Here is a 27,332-nt window from a genome sequence, read left to right as displayed (position 1 = left end):
CATTATGAAATCTTTTAGAACAAATGTCCCCCTCAGGAGCATAATTCATTAAATAAGATGTTTGGGGACTAAGCCACCGATAGGTTCAACATTACCTACTGACTTCAAAACGAAGTTATGCCCCAATGCACGCAGGATCTTTCTGAAGCAGTTCCCCTGCACCCTTTCCCGCCCCTTCCCCACTCCCACTCCTCTTGCCCTCAGCACCAGGCTGTCTTGGCAAAGCCTTCCCTGACCACATCCCCTCACCACCTAGGACAGAGATCATCATTTCAGCCTCCCTTCTACCTCTGTATATGGTATTGTAATCACTTATCTGCATATCTGTCTCCCTTAAAGGATCATTAGGTCCTTAAGGGCAAAGTCCAAGCTACATTGATCTTTGCATTCCCAGCATCCAGTGGGGAGCCTGGAACTGATTAGTACTTGGATTGACCAATATTTGTTGACCGGTAGAAGAACTGAACCTTAACCTCCAACAGGGGGCATCAAATTCCCGCTCGTATGCAAAATGCCAGCACAGCACTGCCCGCGATAGCCAGGGCTCTGAGCCCAGTCATCACAGGCACCACGAGTTCCCCCTGCAAGTGATGGAAAACAGACGTCTCTCGGCCAACACTTGCTGCTGAATTCCATTTTCTCTCCAACTCCTGCTTCTCCGTGGCTGAAGACAACACATTCTAGAAATACTTCTCACAAGGAATTTACCACTTGCTAGACATGTTAGTTTAAAAGGAAAGGAAGCCCCCCTAACTTCTCAGCTTGTCTAGTTCCTCACAGCATTAGCATTCTGCTTATGTGGCCTCTTTTATCTACAATGAGAATTCCAAACTAAACAACTGTCACCACTTCTGAACTCTGGGGAAAAAAAGGAAAAAAAAAAAAAAAAGCTTTCTGATTAGTTTTGCAGCCACAGTCATCCTACAAACTGATCCCACGCTCAGCAATAACCGGCATTTCAAATAAAAACGGTACTGGGAACGCTGTATTCTAGGTAGACTTCCTGGAACAAAACAAGTGAAATGAAGGCCAAGACATCATACCCCAAGTGTCTTATAATAATACCTGAAAATCAGGTAAATTACGTACACCCTCAGGAGCAAACCAAACAACATGGCCAACACAGGTATCAGTGATCACGCCTACCTGGCCAAAGGGCATAACGAGCAATGGCCCTAAAAACTGTTGGGCTGAAGACCTTCAAGAGGAGCACTGCTGTTTACTAAGAAAATAGGATTCAAATTCATATTGGATACCCCTTTATATACTGGTTACCTGTTCACCAAAAGAGGTCTCGTAAGGGCACCTAATAAGAAGCACTTCTGTTCATCGTGTCCCACGGTTTTGTTTTATATGCTTAAAACAAAAGTACTTAAAATATTCTATAATCATAATCTTCTGTCGCAAGTTACATTCCTGGTCCCCACGAACTGCTAAGCACCCCTACCTTAAGTGGTACAGAAGACATTTGGTCGTATTTCTTCTTGTGCAAACAGATTCTCTAGACAGCCTGCCCACAAAAGCAGCTGAAAGAACTATGACACACTTCGCTTGGGTAAAGCCAGACCTTCCTTCCCTGAAAGACCTCTTATTTCATGCACACGGGCATATACTGGGCCTGGTTAAACTTCAGATTCACTCTAAAAACAATACTGAAGGTCACTTCAGAGGGCCTCGGAATACAGAAGGAACAGAGAGAAAAGGACCAAGGTCTGGCTGCCTCCGCATGGCTCATCTCCGTGTCACGTCCAGACGTGCTACGCGGACCAGGAGGGGCTCGTCCTTGTAACTGCAAGCAGCGCTGCTACAGGGCTCCGCGCGCACGTGGACAGGCAGCCCCGGAAGCAGGGCCAGCCCCAGCGCTCCGTCCTCCCATCTTTCTGCCGGTAGCCTTTTTAATTCTGCCGTCGAGGCCCAGGCAGCCGGCTTCCCTCTGAGCTCCGCAGCAAGGCTGCTGACCACCTCGCTAATCAACGGCTGCACCTGGACAACGGGGACGCTTCCTAATCAGCGATCTGTGCTACACGGGCACCGCAGGCGTTGACTGTGCACCTTCAACTCTCAGGCTCTGGAGGAACCTCTTCAGCTTCAGGCGCCACTTCCATTTCTATCTTTATAGGTAACTTTATAACTAAGGGATTGACATTTTGGGTTCAAATATTCATAGAGGCAAGGTTTAATTGTCAGGAATACAGCATCACCACATTTTTTGGAGCTTTCTTCACCTAGGCAAGCTACAAATCAAGACTTGAATTTCTAAACCTCAAATCAAATCAAGTCTTGAAATCAAATGACCTGTTCATCCCCAAACTTTTTTCCTTAAGAGTATAACAGTGCAACACAGATACGACACCCAGAGGGGTTTCCCCCAAGTTTTCTATTAAGCATGACCTTGAATACCAGACCCTGAATCAAACACCTTTTCTGTTCACCCACCACCTGCCTCAGGAAGCCAGGTCACCCAGCTGCAGTGATGAGATTTGAAAAGGTCCACAAAAATACAAAACTGCACTGAGCACTCAAACCAAGCCAAAGCGACGTCAGAAAACAGATCAGAGCTTTACCAACTCAAACAGACCATCTTTCTATTCCTCCTCAAAACAGACTCTCAAAGGAAAGCCCACTGTGAGTACTAATAAAATATGAAAAACCCACACAAAAAAACTAGCTGATTTTAAAGTTGAAGTAAAAAATAAAACTGCTGGCTAAAAGAAAAATGTACCACGCCTCTCAGTATTGCACTAAAAAGGGAAAAAAGAAAGGGGAAGAAAAAAAGGAGAAGGCATACGGAAGACAAACGCGTGACTTTTTAATTTGAGCAAAGGAATCACACACCTTCCAGGTGCACCCAGAACACCATGGCCCCATCAGCTCAGAGTCAAGGGCACATGTTTCTGTCCACAGTACCACGAGTAGCCCTACCTCAGAGCACATGCCCGTTCTAAGGAGTCCAAATGAGCACAGAAAGCGGCCCTGTGGGGAAACAGCGGGGTTGTTCACACGGTGCCCCTGGAGCCCAGCATGCCTGCCCGTGGCCTCGGACATGTGACAGTGACAAACGTGCAGAACCGAGACAAAGGGGAGATGGCGCTGCCCCCTCGCAGGCTGCGGCCCATGCTCACCCGGCTCCACCCACTCTTCTCTTGTCCTCACACTCCGTCCTCGGCTCCCTCCATCCTTCCCTCTGCTCCTGTCACAGTGCCTTTTTACCCCAGACACAAGAATAACTTCCATTTTCGAAACACCCAACTTAGGCTTCAACAAAGGCTCCCCCCAGAACATTCTTGGTTAAATGAGAGGCAACGATGAGGTCCAGTCGTCCAGTGTCTCCTGGTCCCACACCGGAAGCCCACAGGGCCTCTCCCCAGCAGGCCATCCCCACTGACACTGAAAACCACAGCCCCGCGCACCGTCCAGCCCCAGTCATTCTCAAGGGCGTGAGGCACCCAACGTGGCCCAGAAGCAAAGGCACTGACCACTCGTGGGGCTGTGCCCGCCCAGGGGTCTTGCACAGGGTCGTCCCCCCCTCCCACCCCCACCTCCTCGAGGCCGCCGCAGCCCCTCCGCACACGCTCTGTTCACGTCCTGCACTCCCCAAACCCAGGGGCCACCGACAGCTGCAAAGCCAACGACTAAGCAGCGTCCCTCCCGCTGCGGAGGAGACGCTACACAGCGCACGGGGCCTGCACCCGGGTGCAGGGCTCAGACAGAACCACCAGCCTCCACGGAAGAGAACAGCGTGCACAGCAAGGACCCGTGCTCTCCTCCTCCAGTTCAGGGCTGTGCGGTTGATACTTCAAGTCACCCTTCTGAAAGGCAGCTTTGCTATACTTCCTCCAGACTTCCGACAAAATGCAAGACACAGAAAATCAGACATTAGATTTACCTATAGAAAAGAGTCAAATGTATGCTAACATTAAAGTGAATGAATAATAATACGTCCCTCTTCATTGGCTTTAGCTCTCGAAGACAGAAGGCAATCTCCAATTCTGTAGAAACCCTGTTTACCAATGCCTTTCAAGCAAAGGAGTAACAAGAACTACACATTAAAATAACAGCCCATCACTTACACACAGCTTGAGGGGGAAAAAAAAAGATTATCCGCATAAACTGACAAAAGTAATGCTCCCTATAAATGAAGCACTGCTTGATGAATGTGTGAGTTCGAAATTTTTGAAGCTGAATTTAAACACAGCATCACAACTTCGACTCTCATCCTAGATTTCGGCAGGACACACAGGGAGCCCTAAAACCTGGACTCGTAAGCAACTATACAAAATGTAGATCCACATCTAAAAACCAGAGATAGTTCAAAGGACAATTGCGATTACACTTAATTCAATAGCTGTCATCAACTAGTATCCTAAGTCAAGGTTCATTCCTGGACAGAATTCTAAATGTGGAGTGAAACCTTTTCTTGAGGTGAAGGACAGACCTCTTAACCTATCCATCCATGCACTAATTCCCCTGATTAATGCTAAATTTGCAGAGTGAGACAAGAGTTTATCAAATATAATCACAATATCTTTAATAGCTTCTCTTTCCCCACCAGGAACAGAATCATCCATCCACAAGAAAACTTGCTTACAAAATATTTCAAACACTACACAGTGTTGCAACACACAGCTATATTACATGTGAACTCCCATGCAGAGTATTTCCTATTCATCCTCCTCAGAGACATAAGGTCTATAATCGGAGGTGTCCAAAATAGAAGTGACTTGCATTTCACCATCCAACTAAGATTTCTGTAAAGCTCACGAAGCAATCTGGCAAGGATGTAACTGCAGTTGCTAACAATTATCTTTAGTGTACTCCAGCTGTATTTCTCTCAGTACCAGGAGCCAGCTGACATGTCTGCGGAGGCTGGTACATCTCTGCTGAGCATGGCACTCACATCTATCACACTCAATGAGCCCCCACTATACAGCCCGAACAGGGGACAAAGACCACAAAAGAATGACCCAGGAATTAAAATTACATGTTAGGTAATGTGTCTACCAAATAATGAAATCAGGTTGAAATTTTTTTTTTTAACCGAAGTAGGATAACCACAGGAGTCTAGACACTTATCCCAGAGATGTTACCATTGCCCAAATATTTTAGAACTCCTTTTCAGTCCAATTTTTGAGCCATATGAAAAACAAATAAAAAAACAAAGTTTCTTTATCAAGTCAAAACTGTTGTATAGAATGTCAATATTCTGACAAAGGCGAAGAATAAAGGATTTCAAGGTTTTCCACTCCAGTATTTAAGTGTAACCTCCCCAGCAAGGCAACAGAGAAGCCCAGAATGTAGCAATTTGGAACTGACCGTCCCTGAGATGATCTCTCTTCTCAGAGTCACGAAGAGACTTTCTAGGCAAAACCTTGCCAACTGAGGAGCCTGCCAATTTGTCAGCTGTCAGACCAACCACGCTCGATTTTAGCTTCAGCACACCCTTTTTTCCAAGCTGGCAGAGAGCAAAAGAAGCCCCTAGAAGAAGCAAGGAAGGGAGCCATACGAAACAGCTACCAGCAGCACAAGCAGCTGAGAAAGGGAACAGAGGGCGAGGTCTCCTCTGGCCTCTCTGCAGCTGTGGACCCAGCCAGTCAGATTCTTCCTTGAAAAAGATGGGCACAAACTGCCCCAAAAAAACTCGCGCAGGGCTTCCTGAGCTTATTTTTCAGCCCATCAATTCCTCTTTATTTAAAGCAGTATTTTAATACAATAAAGCACCTGTATGCATGCCTCAAAAACCTTCTTCTTCGAAGAATTTTTTTTTTTAAATCCCTGGCCTTACCCTCTCTGTCAGGGCACAGGCTGACGTTCCCAGGAACCCGGCTCCGCGGGCAGCCAGCCAACCGGCTGGCTGGCTGGGGGGACCGGGCATCCCCAGGAGTCGGGGAAGCTGTCTCAAATACTCATCCCACTTTCACTGCGTGGCATCATGGTATAACTTTGGAAAGACGCAACCCAGAAGGGCAATAAATGCTAGAAAGAGGATGATTTCTATTCCAAATTCTACTGCCAGCAAGCTTCCACTCAAAGGTCACAGAACTCTGCATAACCTCATCCCACCCAGCTCTAAAATTCCACTTATCCTTCCAGTACTACCTTGAATGCTTGATATGTTGGTCGGATGAGCCCCTCGGCTTCTGGCTTCTCTGTCTATGGAAAGTTCAAACACAGGTTGCTGTAGCTCTTGCAGCACACTGCATATTTAATCCAAGAAAATCAACATGAGCGCCATGTTCATAATGACATACATGCATCTAGTACTTTCTGGTTTATTAAGCATTTTAGTCTCATTTTAGGTCCCTTGGGTCATATGTCAAGGCAGTTTTTTTTTAAATATATTTATTTATTTATTTTGGGCTGCGTTGGGTCTTCGTTGCTGTGCGCGGGCTTTCTCTAGTTGCGATGAGGGGGGCTGCTCTTTGTTGCAGTGCGTGGGCTTCTCACTGCAGTGGCTTCTCTTGCTTCAGGGCACGGGCTCTAGGCGCAGAGGCTCAGTAGTTGTGGCTCATGGGCTCTAGAGTGCAGGCCTAGTAGTTGTGGCACACGGGCCTAGTTGCTCCACGGCATGTGGGATCTTCCCGGACCAGGGTTCGAACCCGTGTCCCCTACATTGGCAGGCGGATTCTTAACGACTGCGTCACCAGGGAAGCCCTCAAGGCAGTACTTTTAAGCACCCTTCTTTAAGCAGAGAGGAAAGTGGCTCAGTAGCACAGAGGCCCCGCAGCAAAGGCAGAGCCACGTCCGGAGCGCAGACCTCCTGATTACTGGGCTCCCGCTCTTTGCCCTCCATCAACTTCACAGACCCAGAGGCACATTCTGTAAACCCCCTGGGAAGAGCCTTCTCTCATTCTTCAGGAAAGGTAGGCTAGGACAACAGTGAGTCTCGGAGCACAGAGAGGAAATGATCTCCTACCCAAGACTCCCAGCAACAAACTCAACATTTCATGATGACGCGAAAGGCTGCAGGGAGAGTGAGCTCTCTCCCTCCTTCCAGCTACCAGCTGAAAATGATACTGAAAGCACGAGAGGCTCTAACATCAACTGTTGGTGCCACAGACTTACCCTGGGCGCTAGATGTTGAATCATTAAAGGATCTGTACTTTGAAGTATGACAAGCATGATACTGTGAATTGCTCTCTTGTGAAAAATACCAAACACTGCTTCCTTAAAGGTAAGTCCAACACTATATGCTTGGAACTAAATCTCTGACCCTGCGTGATTAAAACAGGATTTCAAAGCTGCTCACGTGGTTTGCCTCTCATTATATATTTCCTTTTGGTTCTGCCCTTTCCTGGATAGGAATGGATTTAATCTTTGTGTTGTTAGTTTCATCTAGCCAGAAATGTGAAAAAAATTCATCTCCTTAAGATGATAGAAACAATCAGCTTTGTAGAAAAGGGTGAGAAAATCTACAATTCCAAAAAATTATTTAATCTTCACTCCTCCCTAAAAGGAGCAGAAAAGTAAAAATCCTATTCGCAAAGTATTGCTAGCCAAAAGCACACAGGCAACAACTGAACCTCTGAAAACAAGAGAGGCATGGGCCAGGCACAGATCACTCCCTCCCTAAGTAGCTATCACAGGGTAGTTGAGGTGTGACGCTCTAGCAAGTAAGGATAGACTGGACCCCAACTCTGCCACTAACTAGCTGTGGAAACTTGAGCAAATTTCTTAACTTTTCAGGCTCGATTACCTCTCCTGTAAAATGAGGAGAAAGATGTGAAGAGATTCACTACCCTCTTCCAAGATCTGCATGACCTGCGCAAGAGACTGCACCTCTCCAAGATTCAGCTTCCTCATCCGTAAAGTGAGGGGATGGGAGCAAATGACTCCCTGATTCTAAATTAGGGAGGAAAATAAGTGAGTGGAGTGGAGGTCAGGGGGCCACAATCGTTGCTCCATGGAGCCACCACTGTATGCAATCAGCCCACACTTGGTCAGAACATCTTCACAAACCTTGCAGGCAGCACTGCTAATAAATTTTAGGCTGGAAGCAAAGTCTACAGGCATGGTTTTGCCCGTCAGGCTGGAAAGGTTAAAGTGGGGCCGAGACTCGAGAAAAAGAACGCAGAAGACATCAATTTCCATAGGCTGCAGACAGCGCAGACACCAACGGCAGGAGTCCAAGCTCCTGCTCCAAACAGGCATTTAGGTCTGTTACCAGCTCTCTTGCCGCCCCACCCTTACAGCAGTGGGCTTCCCCAGCTACCCTGCCGAGCCTGGGGAAGCACCTCAAGCTTCCAGCTTCCCTGGCCCGGGAGGTTCAGATACCAGTGCCGTATATCCCAGAACACATTTCAAGTTTAATCCAAGAAAGTCACATGAATGGCTATGTTCATAATCACATTTGTTTATCTAGTGTTTTTTGATTTATAAGCATTTGAGTCTCACTTTGATCCTTAAGGACGTGAGACCACAGCTAAAGCCATTCATCTGAAGAGACATCTGAAATAAGACTAAACATATCACGCTGTTAAAGAGATTTCCACTAGCCATTGGTTTCCTTTCAGTTTGGGTGTGTTTTTTTCTTTTGTTATGCTTTGAAATCTTTCTTCAGTTTCATTTTCAGGATATCACCTTATCTGCTTACCTCTCAGGTTAAAACGCAAACCAACCAAAAAGTTTCACATCCACTCTGCTTTCATTATTACAAGCCTTATTCATTCCCTACTTCCTTCTGCTTCCTCTCACTCAATAAATACACACACTGATGCTCTGACTGTGATGTCTTTCAGTGGCTGGCTTCACTCATTCATTCAACAAATATTTAAAGCGGGTCTTCAAGGTATCAGACACTACTGTAAGCACTAAAGTTACATCAATGAACAAAACAAAAATGTTCTAGTAGAACTTATATGCTAGAGTAGAAATATTATTACAATATATACATATATGTGTATACAATGTACTACAGGTGACATGCAATTAAGAAATCATACTGCACAAAATTTATATTAGGATTGCTGATGGGGTAACCAGAGGAACGTTAAAGTGGGGTGATTGGGAAGGCCTCACTGAAAAAGTGAGGCTTGAACTAAGACTGAAGGTGGTGAGGGGGCTGGCCAAGAGGACACATGGAGAAGAGCATTCCAGGCAGAGGGACAGAGCAGAGGTCCTGGAGTGACAGCATGTCTGGTGTGTTCAGGGAACAGCACTGAAGGAGGCCAGTGTGGCTGGAAACAGCTAGTGATTGAGGAGGGCAGGCAGATCACAAAGGGCCTTGGAGACTACTGGAAGGACTCCACTGTCAAGTTCACGGTAAGGCTTTTACTCCATGTGACATAAGGAGTCGCTGCAGCTTTTTGAGCAGAGGAGTGATGTGTTAAAGTTCTGAAAAGGATCTCAGCACAGCTGCAGTGTTGAGAACAGACTGTGGTGGGTAAGGGGAGAAGCAGGGAGACCAGTCAGGCTGCTTAGATTGCTACGCAGGAGAGGTTTTAAGAAGCGGTCAGATTCTGGATATATTTTGAAGGTAGAGAGTCATGCCTTCCTAGCAGACTGGATATGAGATGAGGGAGCTATTGGATTGTCAAGGATGACAGCTGATCCCTGGATGAAGTGGCTCCCAGTCATTTTGAGGTTTGAGTTTGTCAACCCAAACTGACACTCTGGTACAGATGTTACAATTATCCTGATTTATTTGGTCTCACCGAATTTTAAATTCTCTTTAGTCCATTCCTCTTCTTCTCCTCCCACAAAAATAATATAATCAGGTAAGTCCAGCATGTTACAGATGGAGGAAGTCCTTCCCAGAGAAACCATGGATACAACGCAGTGACACACAGCCTACCCCAGAAGGCAACCCCACACTAGTTAATATTTAGTTAATATCTGATGACTAGTCAAGCAACAATGGAAAGTTTCCACTAGTCATTTACTGGCTCCATGACTCCATTTCTCCTCTCTGTCTCATTTCTTGGTCTTAAAGTAAGGATAATATTACCCCCAGGGTTACTGTGACGACTGAACGAATGAGCTGATGTCGAGCGTTAAAGCGGCATCCAGCACAGAGTAAGCAATATGTAAGGGCTGTGCTTATTACCATCACTGTTGCTAAGCGTTTTTGTTTTTTCTCAATCCCACAATAATTTTACCAGGAGTAATACCTGGGTAACTGATGAGTCTAATATAAATTTCTAAAACAGGAATAACCTAACACTAAGGTACACTAAATACAAAGGCAGGCAAGTTGCCTGTGGGCGTCACGGAAGCCTAACGCAGTCACTGAAATTCTACAAACATTACCTGCTGTGTTTGGGCAGGGAAAACATGAACCTCATATCTTTGTGCTCTGAAGAAACTAACCTAACCCAGCTCCATGAATTTCTCTGAACCTTCCAAGACTAGCTGTCTGGAAGATCTTTCAGGGTATAAGAAATATGGTACGTAGGCACTTCAGCTTTTGTTACCTACTAAAATCAAGAACTCCTGAGATGCAGTTTTTACATGTTTACTAATCATCTAACAATCAGAAGTTAAAATACAGATATATATGTACATCTATACACTACAACTTAAGCAAATCTATTCTCTTCTCCCAGCCTCGGACAGAATGAATTTCCACGGAAAATGCCCCTGAACAACAGTGACACTTCCAAGGCTCACCCAGCCAGCGATTTTCAACCCGGCTGCATCTTAGAATCACCTGGAGCGCTTTACACGTACTAATGCCAAAGCCCAGTCCTAGATTTCTGCTCTAATTGAAACCGTTGAGAATGGCTGAACAGGTAAATACTACAAGTATTATTGACTGAATGTGGCAGACAGAACATTGTTTAAATAGTGAATTAGTATTTCTGGGTTTAAACTAGCCTCATACCAACTGGGTTCTGGGGTGAGAAGCCACTACAACCCAGATTAGAAATCATCTACAGCCCAAATTAGAAATCCTCTTAACCTGCTCTATAGTCTCTCAAACCACCCCAAACCTCCAAAACAAGAGCTGCTGCTCTTCCAAATGTTTTCTCAAAAGCGAATGAAGACCAAAACTTAGATTTCTTCCAAATGAAAGAACACAACACTACTCTATTTTTTTCTGGCAAAATCTTTCTAAGCCTTACTGCTGAATAGCTGATTACAATTACTTTTATTTTCCTGTTTCCTTACTATAGGCAATAATAACGTGCAGCCTGGGTCTAAGAAATGAGAGTATTCTTTTTGTTTGTATTATTTTAATCCATTATTTAAAACACAATGCCTCTACCTGATATTAAGGCACAACGTAAGGGAGAAATTATCTTCAACGTTCCAACATTATATAGGACTAAGTGATGATTTTCTACAACAAAATCATTCATTCATTCCTTTAAAACACAATACTTAGTGTTTATTACACGCTGGCCACTTCTTTCAGGTGCTTGAGCCCATAGGAATGATCACGACAGACCGACCTTAATATCCTGCTAGATGCTTTTAAATGCATAAATTTTTTAAAAAGTACGGTTATAGTTCAAAGGCAACTAAAGAGTAGGTCAACATAATGGAAGTCTAAAATAACACCACTAGAAATGTCATACTGAACCCTAATTTACTAAGTGCCTACTATAAACCAGGCATTGTTTTAGTCTTTTACATATGGTACTCATTTAATAAAGTTGTTGTCCTAAAAAGAAGAATTTACTATTTAGAAGAAATTAAGTGAGGTCAAACAATGAGAAAATTCTTCCCTTTGGTAGAGTTTAAATTTGGCTTTGCACACTAGATGGAATGCGCCATCCTAAAAGCGACAAGAATAAATTACGATAGACTTGTGCCAATTCATTCACACAAGAAATTTTTTCAGATTAGTTCAACCACATCAACTGTGAAAAGATTCAATGGTTAAAAAAAGTCAAGTTGTCATAAAAATATATTTCCAATTTCAAATTTTTAAGGTGAAAATTTATAAACTGTATGATGCATAAACTACCCATCTGTAGATATTAAGTCACGTAGCTTATTGATAAGATGGTACTAATAAAGATACTGTTAAGACCAATAAAATAAACAACCATTACTAGGCGCAGCGATCAGTCCTTTAACTTCCTTTACAAACACTAGTCCAAACCAAAAGTCATTCAAATCAATCAGAAATTCACGGGACTGTAATTCAGCCCTAAGCAAAAACGAGGGGACTTATTCCAAAGCTCTCTGCAAATCACTGTGATAATACTGTAAAGAAAAAAATTTTAAAGCATTCAGGTGAAGCTCTCTGACTGCAATCTCTCAGCACCCCCCCCCGAAAAAAAAGGCTTTTTGTTGGTGGTGTTTTGGGGAGGTTAGTTTTTTATGGAAATGGGCTGAGGGCCAGCAAGTGGGGTCAACTGGCGAGTTTCCGGGCAGCTGACCCAGGCACCCAGTCCTCGGCCTGCCCAAGGGTCCCCATACCCTTCGCCTTTCGGAGGACGGACGGCCTCACCCTTCTGCGCGCAACTAGACGGGCGGCTCCGCCGGACAGACGGCCGGAGCCCGGCCTGGACCCCGCCCAGGCCCGCTCTCGGGGGCGAAGACCCCGGCCCGCTCGCGGGGAAGGGCCGAGAGCAACGGCCGCCGGGCGGGGTGCGGGGCGCGCGCTCAGGCGGCGCGGGGCGTCGGAGGGATCGGAGGGACCCCCGCCCGCCCGCCTCACCGTCGATGTTCTCCCGGTCGCTGATGTGCTGCAGGTTGCAGCCCGTGTCCTCGCGGCTCAGGTCGGCGTCGGGCCGGCAGGACTCCAGCCGCGAGTGGGCATTCCTGCGGAGCTTGGGGCTGGACGACACGCAGCACGAGGCGGTGTTCCCCATGGCGGGCGCCCCGGCCCCAGCGCGGCCCCGGGTCAGCAGCGGCGGCGGCGGCGCGGCCTCGCCATGGGCGGCCCGGCTCCCCTCGCCCGGCCCGGCGGCCTGTCCGCGGCGGAGGAGCGCCCGCGCCCGCGCGACTGCGGCCGCCCGGCCCGGCTCACCCCGCCGCCGCCATGGCGGGCGCCGCGCAGCCGCCTCCGCTACCCGGTCGGTCCGGCTCCGCGCCGGCGGCCGCAAGCGGTTCCGGTTCAGGGGGCACGGCCGCTCGGGATGCGGGGACGCGGGGACGCGGGGACTCGGGGACGCGGGGCGGACGCGGGCGGCGGGAACGCGGGCGGCCGTGGGCGGTGGGAACGCTGGCAGCGGGGAGGAGCAGCGCCAGGCCTGGGCGTGGGCGGCCGTGGGGACGCTGGGCCCGGCCCCCCCCGGCCCCGCCCTCCGCGCCCTCCGCGCTCCGCCCCCCGGCACCGCCCCGCCCTCTGCCCTGGAAGCGGATGCGCGACCGAGGAGGGGGCCCTCCAGCGGGCGCGGGCAGCGCGGCTGCGTCGCGAGGGACCGGTGCGGGGAAGAGAGGTGCGTGCGGCGCCTGGGCCGCGGGGTGGGGGCCGCGGGGCGGGGGCCGCGGGGCGGCTCCGGGCTGAGCGGGGGCGGTGGGGTGGAGCGGAGTGAGGGGCTTTTTTTCTCCTTTATGCGCTGAGAGGCAGCTGGGCAGAGTGGGAGCGCTCTCCTGTCCTGAGCCGCCTATCGTCTGCCCGGAACGCACCTTGGGCCAGGGCGGCGCCGCGCTCCCCGCAGGTTACCGTCAGATCCGTTCAGTAGTGCCTGCTCTCCTGTTCACCCGACCTCGTCGTGGGCCGTGCATTTGGGGACTCTGGAGGGTGTTCCCCGCCCCGCCACCCCCAGTGCATCGCTGCACCCTCGCCTGTCGGGGGGACAAAGTAAGGCGGCAGAAACAACCCTCCCACGCTTTCCAGGTGGCCAGGGGAGGCGTGCTGAGGGGAGACGCGGGGACAGAATGCTTTGAACAGGAGAAACCTGGCGCAACCCATTTTCCATATGAGGAAACTGAGATACAGAGACACGAAGTGTTAGTGACGGACGCAGGTACTAACTGAGAAGTAAGGGAACTAATACCCAGCATCAGCAATGTGTGTAATCTTGCCAAAGGCAGTGTAAACATGATTTTGTCTAATTCTGGACGACTTTAACCTTTTTTTAACTTGTGCTCCCCCTCTGTCTCTCAGTAATGTTTATTACATTTATTAGTCCGCATTTTAAAAAGTTCCGTGCTCTGAACTGTATTATTGCCATTTGTTGGGTTAAGTGGTGGGTGTCCTTGTCCTGAGTTGGCCTGCTGGTCCCCTCTGCAACCATGACTGTACTGTAACGGGGATTGATGGGCGGCCAAAGGTAGGACGATTTACATCCCACCCCCTTACCTGTGAGGTCGATTCTGGTATCATCACTCTTTCCTTTTTGTATGTGCGGGAATGGCCTCCCCCTCCTCAGAAGAGACTGGCTGAATAAACTGGGAGCTAGTACTCTTAGAACAGGGTGCGGTCCCAGAAGGCAGAAAATCGGAATAGAGAATGCACCTGTTAGTAGCCCCAGATGACCCGCCTGTTGGTCATAAAAATAGTCCCCAAGAAATTAGGGAACAGGTAGATCCTGTGGTTTGGGACATATTGATACCAGGAAAGGCAAAGCATGTTCCCCCAATAGAAATAGAGGAAAAGCCTGGGGAAAAATACCCTTGGCAGAGGCACTGTCCTTTAAAGCCTGAGGTCTTGAGGCAGGGGAAGGGGTGGGGATGGGGGCCAACCGCTGCTCACCAAATTCCTAGAACCTGGGCTCATTCGGCCCTGCTAGTCCCCTTCTCTAATTCTCCCTGTCCAAAAGCCTCCCGGGGATATGGGGATACCGGTTTGTGCAAGACTTACAAGCGGTGCATGAGGCAGTCACCCATCCCATTCACCCAATGGTGCCAAACCTGTACACCGTACTTAAATGCCAGGGGATGCTCAATACTTCTCTCTGTTAGACCTCAAGGATGTATTTTTCTGTATCCCCCTACATCCAGACTCCCAGTACCTTTTTGCCTTTGAATGGAAGGAACTTGACACCCGGGAAGCTATTCACTACACTTGGACAGTGCTTCCACAGGGCCTTCGGGACAGCTGCTGTCTTTTTGGAAATGCGTTAGCAAAAGAACTGAGGGAACTGAGCCTGAAAAATGGAACTCTGTTACAGTATGTTGATGACCTATTAATAAATAGGTAAAGAAAGATTCAGATCAGAATACCGTTAAGGTCCTAAATTTCCTGGCAGAAAGGGGATATAAAGTCTCCCCAACAAAGACTCAGATTTCACAGCAAGAGGTTCAATATTTAGGGCTTGTTTTGACCCCCATCGCATGAGCCCTGGCCATAAATCAGAAAACAGCCATTAATGCATTACCATCACCAACCACAAAGAGACAACTCCGAGGCTTTCTCAGAATGGCTGGGTTCTGCCGTATCTGAATTCCAGATTATGGCCTTATAGTCAAACCCCTATAGGAAGCTCTAAAGGGACAAGAAAGGGAACCCCTCTAATGCAGTAGGGACCACCAGTGGGACTTTGAGACTCTAAAGATTGAGTTGAGTAGGGAACCAGCACTAGGGCTTCCAAATTTAGACAAACCCTTCACCCTATCGATGAGAGGTCAGGGATAGCACTAGGAGTCCTGACCCAAAAGCTGGGAGCAGATCAAAGGCCAGTGGTTTACTTTTCAAAACAACTGGACTCAGTAGCCCCGAGATGCCCCAGCTGCCTACAGGCGGTAGCAGCCACGGCCCTACTGGTCAATGAGCCTTCTGAGCTCACCGTGGGACAATACTAGATGCATCAACTCTTCATCAGGTGCAATCTGTGTTAGAAGCCAAAGGACACCATTGGTTAACTGGGGGAAGGTTAGCAAAATATCAGGCTCTCCTAATGGGTACCCCCGATATTACTTTAAAGGTGTGCCAAGCCTTAAACCCAGCAACTCTTCTCACAGCTGTTGAAAATGGAGATTTATTGCATCAGTGTACACAGACAATAGAACAAACTTATTCCAGCAGATCCAGTCTTCTAGATGAACCCCTTGACAACCCTGAGGCTGAACGGTTCACTGATGGGAGTAGTTTTATAGAGATGGGAACCCGAATGGCAGGATGCTATAGTTAGCTTAAATGAAATCGTAGAAGCCAAGGCCCCACCACCCCAGACTTCAGCCCAGAAAAATATTTTTACTGATTCTAAATATGGATTCCATGTGCTACACGCTCATGCTGCCATTTGGAGAGAGAGAGGAATGTTAACTGCTAGAAATTCTTACATAAAACCTAAAGATTTAATCTTGGCTCTTTTAGAAGCAGTGCAGCTCCTGACCCAGGTGGCAGTAATTCACTGTAAGGGCCATCAGAAGGACGGGTCCTTTATAAGCCAAGGAAATAACAAAGCTGATCAGGCCACAAAACAGGCAGTTCAGTCGCAAGAGCCTGACCAAAGCATGGCCCTAGTGATTGGCCCCCCTGAACTCCCTGGCCTGCCCCAGTATTCCCCACAGGAACAAGAGAATGCTGAAAAATGGGGCTATAAGAAAGAAAGCACAGGCTGGTATATAAAGGATGACAAGTTTCTTATCCCTGGGGCCCAAGAAAGGAGGCTCATTAAGGTTTTACATGGTGCCACCCCCTGTGGGAGGAATACACTATGGGACTTGATACAAAGGACCTTATCAGGAAAGGGACTTAAAGGAACAATAAAACGAGTGACCCTTGCCTGTGATTTGTGTGCCCATAATAATCCGCAAGCCCATCCAATCCCTCCTTCATTACTCAAGCCACTTCAACCCCGTGGGACATACCTGGGGGAAGATTGACAATTAAACTTCACCCAAATGCCCCCACAGTCAGGATATAAATATCTTCCTGTGTCTGTCAGTACTTTTATAGGATGGGTGGAAGCCTTCCCCACTCAATCTGAAAAGGCCACTGAAGTCTGTAAGTCCCTCTTAAAGAGACGATTCCTCGGTTTGGGCTTCTAAAATCCCTCCAGAGTGATAATGGGCCCTCTCTCATAGCAAAGATCACCCAAGGCCTATCGACCGCCTTGGGAATTAGCTATAATCTCCACGCCTCTTGGCACCTCCAATCTTCAGGAAAAGTAGACAAAATGAACCATACTTTAAAGAAAACCTTAACAAAACTTTGCCAAGAGATTCATGAGCCCTGCTTCCTATTGCACTCCTCAGGGTTCACATAGCCCCCAGGAGTCTCCTGAAGCTTAGACCATTTGAAGTGACCTATGAGAGGCCCTTCCTTACCACTGGTATGAGGAAGTGAGCCAGAGGCTACTATGTGTTATTAACCTGGGACAGGTCCAAAAGGCAATCTTGGACTAAGCCAAGAAGGCACTGCCAGGTCCCACTAGGGATACAACAGAAGGGGCAGCCCCTCCACAGATTAACTTCGGGGACCAAGTTCTTCTTAAAACTTGGAAGGAGGGATCCCCTGGAGATGAACTATTACCAAAATGAAAGGGCCCCTGTAGAGTAATTTTAGCCACCCCCACTGCCATTAAACTTCAAGGAATACCTAGTTGGGTACATTTATCTAGATTAAAACTCTTGCCTCCAAAAACCCCACAGGCCACAACAGAAGAATACGCCTGTGAGCCAGTAGAAGACCTGAGATACTTATTCAAAAACCAAGCACCACTAACAGATGAGTAAAGGGTGATGTGGTAGGCTGGACTTCTGTTTGCTTACTTTGTTATATTTTTGCTCACATCTTGCCGGTTTGCTCAACCACCCCCACTGAAAAAGCAACTCTTTTGTCCCTCCTGGGTCTAGAAGACCAGAACCAATGACAGAGTGGAAAATGTGGGTACTTCTCTTGGCCCTTCTCCTAAAGAGGGGCTGGGGAGGAAATAATAAGGGAAGGGGAACCTGGAGAGAAAACTCAGTCGTCAACCATTCCAGCATTTTGGCCTCAGGAAATAATCTCTCTAACTGTTGGATCTGTCATCCCCTCGCACAAGAGGGGGTTTCTCGGCTCCGGTTTGTGCCTGTAGATGAGGACATTAATCTCATCCTGACTTCTGAACCCATTAGGAGCACACTGCTTCTAATAGTGGAACTCGAAGATCATGATGATATCGGGTGTGTAGAGCTTACAGACCCTTGGAACCAAACCCGTCTCTGGATCAAGCGGCCCCTTCTCTGCACAGGGCAAGGAAAACCCTGTTGCCCCTGCCAGACAGATACCTGCCTTACCGATACGGGAAGCTCACTCTCTATTTATCCTATGTCATTTTCCACTTCAAGCTCCTCATGCACTCCTAACCAGACTCATTGGTGTGTGGACCCATCTCTGCTCTCCCCAGGGACCCAACCCAACAGCTCTTGTACGCACTGGAAGGGAACAGCAGCCCCTTCCTGGAGGCTCACCTATCAGACCCCATCTGCCTTCAGTGATGAGGAGGGAATAGAGGAAAACTCAGAACTAGATGGAGGACCACTAGACGGAGGGCCCCTGTCCCCCAGATGCAATAATGCACCTAGCTGGGGTTCCCTTTTACGTCGATGGTTTAATTCCACTTCACCCCGCCAGGCTTGTACCCCCGCTGGACATCTGTTCCTCTGTGGTCCACCGCAAAATAAACTACCCTTCGAAGGGAACCCAAATTCCTCCTTCTCCTGGCCTCTCCGAGCAATGGCCTATCCATGCTTAGACAATGTTCACTTCCGGGGAGAATGCACTTTGGGACGACTGGGCCCTAAAGGACAAGGTGCCACCATATATAATAATGCCACCTCTCAAAACAGACATAGCTGGGCACTCAGACTAATCCTGGCAGGAATTGGGGCGGCCATAGGAGTGGCCGCCCCTGGGGTGTTTTTCCCTATCACAAAACAACCTTAAGAAACCTCACACAGGCCATAGAGAACCTGGCCTCAAAAACTGGTGATGGGAATTCCCTAGTGGTTAGGACTCAGTGATTTCATTGCCGAGGGCACAGGTTCAATCCCTGGTCACGGAACTAAGGTCCCGAAAACCTCACTTGGCGCAGCCCAAAAAAAAAATGGTGATGCCTTTAAGGGGCCTCCAGGAGTCCCTAGATTCCTTAGACGATGTTGCGTTTGACAATAGGTTAACCCTGGATTATCTTCTGGCTGAACAAGAGGGTGTCTATGCAGTAATTAACAAAACTTGCAGTACATACATCAACAACTTGGGGGAAGTTGAACTAAATATTCAGGAAATTTATGAACAAGCTAAATGGTTACATGGGTTCAGCTACCCCACTGCCCAAACTATATGGGACTCAGTTAAAGGTTACATCCCTGGCATTACTTGGTTCCTGCATCTCTTGGGCCCTCTAGTGGCAGTAGTTCTTTTGTTATTATTCAGACCCTGCCTGTTTAATCTTTTAGTTAGATTTATGTCTTCCAGGCTTCAACAGTTCCAAGTGAGGCTCATGGTGGCCCAAGGATTTCAACCCGTTCCATTAGAAGGTGACCCGTGTCCCTGTAGGTCCTTGGAACAGTCATCAAGGGACTTCTACACCTCTAGGGTAGGCTAGGGTCTGTGGCCCCTGTTCAGCAGGAAGTAGCTCCAGAAGAAGAGACATTTGGCCCCTTGACCCTTAAGAATAATGGGTGCAGGGCTTTCCTGGTGGCATAGTGGTTAAGAATCCGCCTGCCAACGCAGGGGACACAGGTTCGAGCCCTGGTCTGGGAAGATCCCACATGCCACGGAGCAACTAAGCCCGTGCACCACGACTACTGAGCCTGCGCGCTAGAGCCCGCAAGCCACAACTACTGAGCCCGCCTGCCACAACTACTGAAGCCTATGTGCCTAGAGCCTGTGCTCTGCAACAAGACAAGCCACTGCAATGAGAAGCCCGCGCACTGCAACAGAGAGTAGCCCCCACTCACTGCAACTAGAGAAAGCCTGTGCGCAGCAACGAAGACCCAACGCAGCCAAAAATAAATAAATAAAATAAGTAAATTTAAAAAAGAATAATGGGTATAGAATCCCTCAAGGGAGAATGAGATCGGCTGGGACCTAGGGTCATCTACCAGGACACTTGCACCTGGACAGCGCCTCCTTGAACAACAGGAAGCTGGCAACCATAAACGGACCAAGGGGTAAAGCTTCCTTAAGCAACAGGATGCTGAAGGCCGTGAATCAACCACAAGTGATTAAAAACAACCTCATGCCTGTGCAGTAGGGGCGATGTTGACAACTACACAACCTTCCTGGTGGCGGTAACGAGCAAGTCTGCCATTTTGAGGTGCCAGCACAGAAAGTGGGAAACTGCACATGATCTCTGTATATGGCACTGCCAAGAAGGATGGACAAACTGCCTAAGCCATGCCCCCTGTCTGGCCTGCAGATGCACCCCCACTGTCACCCCATCAAAGGACCCAGGGAGCTCTTTGTGAAGGAGTGGGCAAGGACACCTGGTGCTTGCTTTCAGTTCCTTATGCTGCAGCACAAGCCCCCATAAAGCCACGTCTGAAATTCTCATCTGGCCTCTTGTCAATTTCTATTGATTAAAGAGTCCAAGGGTGCAGGTTGGTAACACTTGGAATATAATTGATAGCAAAATGCTGATACCGAGGAGATGAGGAAGGAAAGTTCTAAAGAACTGCGGCCCCAAAGAGGTGGGTAGGTAGCAAGAAGATGAAATGATTCTCTTTATTAAGGCAGTTCTGACCTTCTTGCTTCCCAGGAAAGCTTGTAACATAATTGTAAGTCAGTGAATATTCAGATTTTCAGGGCTACAGTGCATGGGTAAGATGGCTGAAAATTGGGAGGGGGTTACCGTATTGTCTGTTCTGATTGCTGTTTTGTGATTTGAGTGTCGTATGAAAGGAAACATCCAGTCATTACCATACGTGTGCAGCATATCCATGCAGGCACATTAAATTTTTATTTAATCATAACAATTATAATATTAATGATACGGTTTGAAGGGCTTACAAGGAGACACAGAATGGCACTTAGGAGACAGCATGACTGTCTGCAAGCTTCTCGTGCTGACAGGTCATTGGCAGAACTAGATGGCAGTGTTAACCGAGAAAAGCATCTGGAGGAGGGGGCAGGATAGCCACAGACTGTTGCCAAAGGATGGATAGGTACTGGTCTGCAGGGACTTTTCTGCACTCCCCCCCCCCTTTGATGTTCCCACCTTATTCCCCTTAGGATTGCACCTGTTGGGCTTATTCAGGAATATGACTTCTGGTCAGCAGGCCTGGAGAAGAAAGATAAGTACGAAAGCCTTGCCAGTAATTTACCAGGGTGTCAACCCCACCCCACCCCTGCCAAAACACATGCACACACACGTCAAAATCCTCCAGGCAGAGATGCCTCCTGCTTGACACACAGAGACACTTTAGGAAAGGCTGCAGAAGCAGTGGGATGCCAAGATGGTAATGAAAGGTGTCATTTCTTGAACACCTGCCAGATACTAATTTTTTTTCACAAGCAAGCCCACCCTATTATTCCCCATTTTACAAATAAAGACACTTGAATTCTGATAATTAAACCTGTGGAATGTCAGACTACTGAGAAATGGCCTAAGTGGGGATCTAGTCCATGAGGTCCCCTCTTAGCTGCATCCACCCCACCTTCCTGCCCCCCCTCCAGGAATCACTGAACCGGAGGAGAGCCGGGAGGCAGATTGGAATAATGAGGGAAGGAATCTGCAGACGTTTTGAGTAGAAAAGAGACTCACTGTAGTGAGTCTGGCTTGTCTTCTTTCTTTTTGAAGGAGTTTGGGAGTGACTGCTTAGGACTAGTTCTAGACTTGAAGAGAGGGGAGCCTTGTTATTTCTGTGGGTCCAGCCCTCCCGACCAAAGGCAACAAGGTTGAAGAGAAGCATTATTCAGAAAAAATTTGTGCCTTTAGCCACAGTATCTACCTTGATGTATTACTTGGGATTCTGAATGTAGGGACACTTCCTCAGTATGGATCTAGCCCAGGTTTGGGGCTGTAAGGGGAGAGGGAAGGTGAGCACTGTGGCCTGAGACCCCGTGCTCGAACACTCAGCCTTCTTAGAAAACATCCAGCTGGATCGACTCAATCACACCCTGCTCTTTGAGCAGAAAGAAGCATTGGGGAATTATTTTTCTTCCTCTCCTCCATAATCGCTATATAAGGTTTTGGTTGTTGTAGAGAGGTGCATTTGGAACTTGGGTGAATAACGAAGTCAGTGCTCTTCAAACTTTTTAGCTATGGCAGCTTTTTTTTTAAGAAGGTTTTGAAAGGAATCACAGTATTTAAAACATTAGCAATATGACTATTAGCTTAAACAATTTATAAATATCTACTTATAAAAACAAATCAGTGAGAATAGGCTAGCTTGATTGAATCAGGGAGAGCGTAATTACAGTCTCTTCAGCCATACTCATATCCTTGAAATATGAACCAATCACTTGCACAACTCCCTGAGTCACCTCCTAGAAGACAGAAAACACTGAGCCAAGTTAACTCAGGAAATGGACCTTTGGTCAAAAGAAGGAAAATGGCTAAAAGCTCGGACCAAATACCTGCTCACACTATATCTGCTCTTCCTTTATCACCTGGTCGCCAGTTTCCTGTGCCAGTCACTCTGACATTTGTAAGGCAGATGTGGAGTAACCAAGACCCTTTGCTGTGCCACCAGTGCTCTTCCTGTCACCACCTTATTCTCCAATGACCCCGCCCCCAAATTAGGCCCCCAGAATACTCAGTGGTAACCAGCTACAGGGAAGTATTGACTCTGATAGCAACTTGACTTTGACCAACATAAGTGATTCATTTATCAATAGAATATTTCTTGAAAGTACCAAGCCAGGGACCTTGGGGATGCAAAAAATGGATAAAATATAGCTCTCACCCTAGAGAAACTCATAGTCCAGTAAGGTAAACAGTCAAAAGAACAGGTTTAGAACATGTTAAGTGATTGCAGTCACTTAGTGGTAAAATCTGAATACTTTTATTGCCTGTGGATACACCTAAAATTCCACTATGAGAGATTTATTCCTATGAAGTAAAGAATTATATCCAGAGACCCTCTCAGAGTGAAAACTCCCATAAGCAATTAAAGATGGCTAGTAGACTGAAAGACTAATGCCAAGCCTTTTGGACCAGAAACATCTGCCAGATTCTGAGGTCATGCTCCCACTCAGCAGAGAAGAACGCTGCAGTGAGGAAAGGAGAGGGAGAAGACAGCACCGTGCCACATAGTTCCTATCCGTGAGCAAAACCTGTGTTTATGGGATAAATAATGAAGCAGGGACAGCCATAGTCTCTGGGTGTGGGCGAAGGCCCACGTGGGAACTGATTTATCTGTCTTCCTCACCACTGAAAATTCATCTGTCCCCAGGCTAACCAGCCTTAAGGAGTCCAGTCTCTCTCTTGCCAAACTATCTTCTTTATCCCTCCTACTCACCAAGAATAAAAATGGTAAGTGTATGTGTGATGTCTGAGAATTAGGATGTCCTCTGGACAAGGCAGATTCCAGCACCTCACAAAGTCAGGCGAGGCTGCATCCCTACCCAGTGTCCGTTCTCCCGTCTCCCTTAATACAGGGCCCTTCACCTTGTGAGGAACACAGTCTGCCCACCTCAGAGCCCACAGCTGGCCACGCAACCAAGTCCAGCCAAAGATGTGAGTGGAATCTTCCAGGAAAGTGCTCTGAAAAGGCTCCCTCCTTTTTTTCTTTTTGGAATGGGGCTGGAATTCTAGAGAATGCACTTTTAAGTACCAGGTGGCCTTAAAGAGGGAAGCCTTGACCTAAGATCATGTCCCTGTGCTCTTTTGCATGAGAGAAATAAACTCTTATATAAGCCACTGTTGGGAAGGAGCCCTGGTCCGGGGAGATCCCACATTCTGTGGAGCAGCTAAGCCCATGCACCACAACTACTGAAGCCTGCACGCCTAGAGCCCGTGCTCCGCAACAAGAGAAGCCACCACAGTGAGAGGCCCACGCACCACAATGAAGAGTAGCCCCCGCTCGCCGCAACTAGAGAAAGCCTGCACGCAGCAACGAAGACCCAACGCAGCCAAAAATAAATAAATAAATTTATTTTTAAAAAAAAGAAAAGAGATATACCATAAGCCACTGTTATTTTGAACTCCTAAGTTATATGCAGCTAAACCTAATCCTGATCTGGCCAGGATTTGATATTACTCTTTGATTGGAGTTTCATGTATTCATGTTGACAATTTTCACTGATTGGTCCCCAGATAATAAGGGACTCTGACCTAGAACTGTGGGGTAGTCTTACACGCTTGGCTCCCCATAGTAGAGTCCTGGTTGGAGTGGGAAGATGCAGTAGGCAGGCTCTGGAGCCAAGGTAGGATTTTGGTGGCAAAGGGAACTTTTTTTTTTCAGCTGCGCCCTGCAGCTTGTGGGATCTTAGTTCCCTGACCAAGGGTTGAACCTGGTCCCAGGCAGTGAAAGTGCTGAGTCCTAACCACTGGACTACCAGGGAATTCCCGACAAAAGGAACTTATTTCTCTAAAAGGCAGATTAGTCCCCAGAGAAATTAAAAGAATTAAATAGCTGATACATTATTTTAATATAGCACTCCTTCAGCATCCTCAGAACTAGAGCCGAGGGTTCCTGTGAGTAGGAAACTCCATGAATAGACCCTGGTGTATATGCTCAAGAGCCACCTGATCCAGGAAATTGATTCTTTCCTGTTCAAAACCTTTTTTTCTTTCTGGACCTCCCTTCATGACTCCCCTACTAACTACTTGGAAAGGGAGTCCGAAGATCATTTCTGCCACTTTGTACTCCTCCCAGCACAGGCCAGAAGGCTCTTTAGTCCCATGTGGCTGGCGTTGGGGTGTTGGCAGGGGATTCACTGACTGTCTCCCAGTAGCCGGGTACTTCCACATACCTTTATCTCAGTTAACTGGCCTCAGTTCAGACCCTGTTCCAACACGAAAAACCCAGCAGCATTTTTTTTAAATTAATTTATTTATTTTTGGCTGCGTTGGGTCTGCATTGCTACGTGCAGGCTTTCTCTATTTGCGGCGAGCAGGGGCTACTCTTGGTTGCGGTGTGCGGGCTTCTCATTGCAGTGGCTTCTCTTGTGGCAGAGCACGGGCTCTAGGCGCGTGGGCTTCAGTAGTTGTGGCTCGTAGGCTTCAGTAGTTGTGGCACACGGGCCCTAGAGCACAGGCTCAGTAGTTGTGGCGCACGGGCTTAATTGCTCCACGGCATGTGGGATCTTCCCGGACCTGGGCTGGAACCCGTGTCCCCTGCGTTGGCAGGCGGATTCTTAACCACTGCGCCACCAGGGAAGCCTCCCAGCAGCATTTTTAAAGTAAAACAAGGATAGTTGATGAGTTGTGTTAACTTATTGTCTCTACCTCACATTTTTAGCCTCCAAGAAACTCAAAACACCCTGCAGCTATAGTTCAACATTCAAATAGGCCTGGGGTCCCCAGGAGCAGCGAGGTGGATGCTGCTGAAGTGGGCAGTCTTGTCACCACCCTGCTTAAAATCTGTCAACAGCCTCTCACTGGTTTTAGAATAAAACTCCACTCCCCCTGACCTTCAAGCCCACCCTGCCTCCCTCCAGCCCATGAGAACTTCTCAGAACTCACTCCTTGCCTGCCATTCCCGCCTCTCACTTTACTCATGACCACATCCCCCAAAACCCTCTTCCTCCTCCCCTGCCCCAGCTCCACACGATTATAATCCTTCAGGTCCAGCACAAGCACTGTTTTTTCTCAAGCCCTCATGATGCTGGAGATCATAAACTCAATAGATTTTATCTAAAACCACTTTTCTCTTCCTACTTTTTTATGGGTTTTTTTGTGCATTAATTTGCTTGATCCTGCCTGCTGAACTGTAAGCTTCTAAAGGGCACCCATGCTTCCCAGACTCCTCAATGTGCTCACCAGGTGCCTGGCATCTAAGAGGCACCCCAGGACTATATGTTACCTGTAGGAGGTTAGACAAGAACCAAAACAGGCTCCTTTTTCACCCCCTCGGTCTCCTGGTGTTCTTCTTTCTCTCCTTTATTCTCAGCAACAGAAGGACAGGGAATTATTTGGGGACAGGGGAGGTTGCTAGCGATGACTGTAAAAAGCTAGAGTTGTCATGGATAATTCCCTTTGATTATATGTTGAAATTTTTGAGAAAATATTTTTCTCATTCTCTGCATTGTGAAGCTTCTGGTATTTATAGAGGTCTTTTGGCAATAAATAGTGTTTATTACCTTTAATGCTTTCTCTCGAATGTAATTAACCAGGAAAAGAGCCCTTGTGAAATGGAGTTGTACTTCTCAGAGCCTAGCTCTGACTGCATTAGGAAGAAAAACATCAGAGTGAAAGTATAATTCATTAAGTTGTCTACTTCAAAGGCAGAAATCAGAATTCCACAGCTCAGGTTGCCATGCCTTATGTCTTCTTCTTTTTTTCTTTTTAACCTGAAAGCACCCAGATCCTCCGGAAGAAAAACGTGTACGCCGTGTGTGTGTGCGTGCGCCCACCTGCACGTGTGTGTGTGTGTGCTTGCAAGCGGCACATACGTACTAATAAGCCATATTTCTCCAGTTGACCACTTTTGCCAGTTTGTCCCAAACAGTGGTTTGCCCCTGCCTAGAGATACTTTTTTGGGGGGGGCCACACCGCACGGCTTGTGGTATCTTAATTCCCGGACCAGGGATTGAACGTGGGCCCTCAGCAGTGAAAGTGCCGAGCCCTAACCACTGGACCCCAGGGCATTTCCTGGAGATACTTTTTATTATTCCCACTGGGGAGGGGCTGTACTGCGTCTAGTGGGTAGAAGCCAGAGATGCAGCTAAACACCCTACAGTGTGCAAGAGAGCCTCCGCGGCAAGGGCCGTGCAGCCCACAATGGCAGCAGCGCCAAGGTTGAGAAGCTCTGTCCGTGCAGCCCACAATGGCAGCAGCGCCAAGGTTGAGAAGCTCTGTCCGTGCAGCCCACAATGGCAGCAGCGCCAAGGTTGAGAAGCTCTGTCCGTGCAGCCCACAATGGCAGCAGCGCCAAGGTTGAGAAGCTCTGTCTAAATCTCCCAGTTATTCGCTTCAAATATGTCATTCATTCCTTCCTTGAGAACATACTTTTCATAGCCTCTGAAGAAAATAACAGCAATTACACACTGTCAAGAACTCATTATCTAGTTTAGCTTTCCACTGACAACTTTGTAAGAGGAAAAGTAACATATTTTCAAAAAAAAGACTGTTAATCTCAAAACACTTCTTAAGTGTGAAAAGACATTTTCTTATTATGTGAGTACCTATATAATATCCTCAGTTTTGCCTCTTAGCCTACAAAGGCTAAAGATTTAATATCTGGCCCTTTACCAAAAAAAAGAAAAGCTCCTAATCTAGAAGACTGTGGATGTTCTGAAATTTGCTAGGAAACCTCCTTAAAAGTGACGCTGAAGGACTGCTGGCCGGGGAAAGTTTGGTTACGTATGAAGTCTGATTAGTCCGATTTAGCAAATGAAGCCCATCTACAGTTACATTATTTAATCAAAATAGAATTGGGGACTTCCCTGGCAGTCCAGT

The 27,332-nt window shown here is 47.5% G+C and overlaps 2 protein-coding genes across 6 annotated transcripts in view; one reads left to right on the top strand and one right to left on the bottom strand.

The window, feature by feature from the left end:
* CCNY (cyclin Y) overlaps nucleotides 1-12,869 on the bottom strand; it is a 124,093-nt gene extending 111,224 nt beyond the window's left edge. Inside the window, exon 1 of the mRNA XM_036842809.1 lies at nucleotides 12,608-12,869. Coding sequence (XP_036698704.1) covers nucleotides 12,608-12,761 — 154 coding nt within the window. The 5' untranslated portion in view covers nucleotides 12,762-12,869. The remainder of the gene's footprint in view (nucleotides 1-12,607) is intronic.
* A 330-nt stretch (nucleotides 12,870-13,199) lies between these two features.
* Nucleotides 13,200-19,551, top strand: LOC118890255 (endogenous retrovirus group V member 1 Env polyprotein-like). Of its 5 annotated transcripts, XM_036842806.1 has the most exons (4): nucleotides 13,200-13,331; nucleotides 13,733-13,876; nucleotides 14,839-15,034; nucleotides 17,434-19,551. In XM_036842806.1, exon 4 carries the CDS (start codon nucleotides 17,651-17,653, stop codon nucleotides 18,707-18,709), a length of 1,059 nt encoding a protein of 352 aa, XP_036698701.1. In that variant the 5' UTR covers nucleotides 13,200-13,331; nucleotides 13,733-13,876; nucleotides 14,839-15,034; nucleotides 17,434-17,650; the 3' UTR covers nucleotides 18,710-19,551. The 5 variants fall into 5 exon arrangements, with proteins under 5 accessions (XP_036698701.1, XP_036698702.1, XP_036698699.1 ...); XM_036842804.1 differs by lacking the exon at nucleotides 13,200-13,331 and having other exon boundaries at nucleotides 13,430-13,862; XM_036842807.1 differs by lacking the exons at nucleotides 13,733-13,876; nucleotides 14,839-15,034 and having other exon boundaries at nucleotides 13,270-13,331.
* Nucleotides 19,552-27,332: the final 7,781 nt, after the last annotated feature.

Source organism: Balaenoptera musculus, chromosome 2 (assembly GCF_009873245.2).
Source record: "Balaenoptera musculus isolate JJ_BM4_2016_0621 chromosome 2, mBalMus1.pri.v3, whole genome shotgun sequence".
Lineage (NCBI taxonomy): Eukaryota > Metazoa > Chordata > Mammalia > Artiodactyla > Balaenopteridae > Balaenoptera > Balaenoptera musculus.
Note: the sequence above shows the minus strand (reverse complement) of the source record. Positions and strands in the feature narration are given on the sequence as shown.

What these genes read in the sequence shown, in the direction of transcription:
- LOC118890255 (XM_036842806.1), top strand. Translation starts at nt 17,651, where the DNA reads ATGACAGAGTGGAAAATGTGGGTACTTCTCTTGGCCCTTCTCCTAAAG.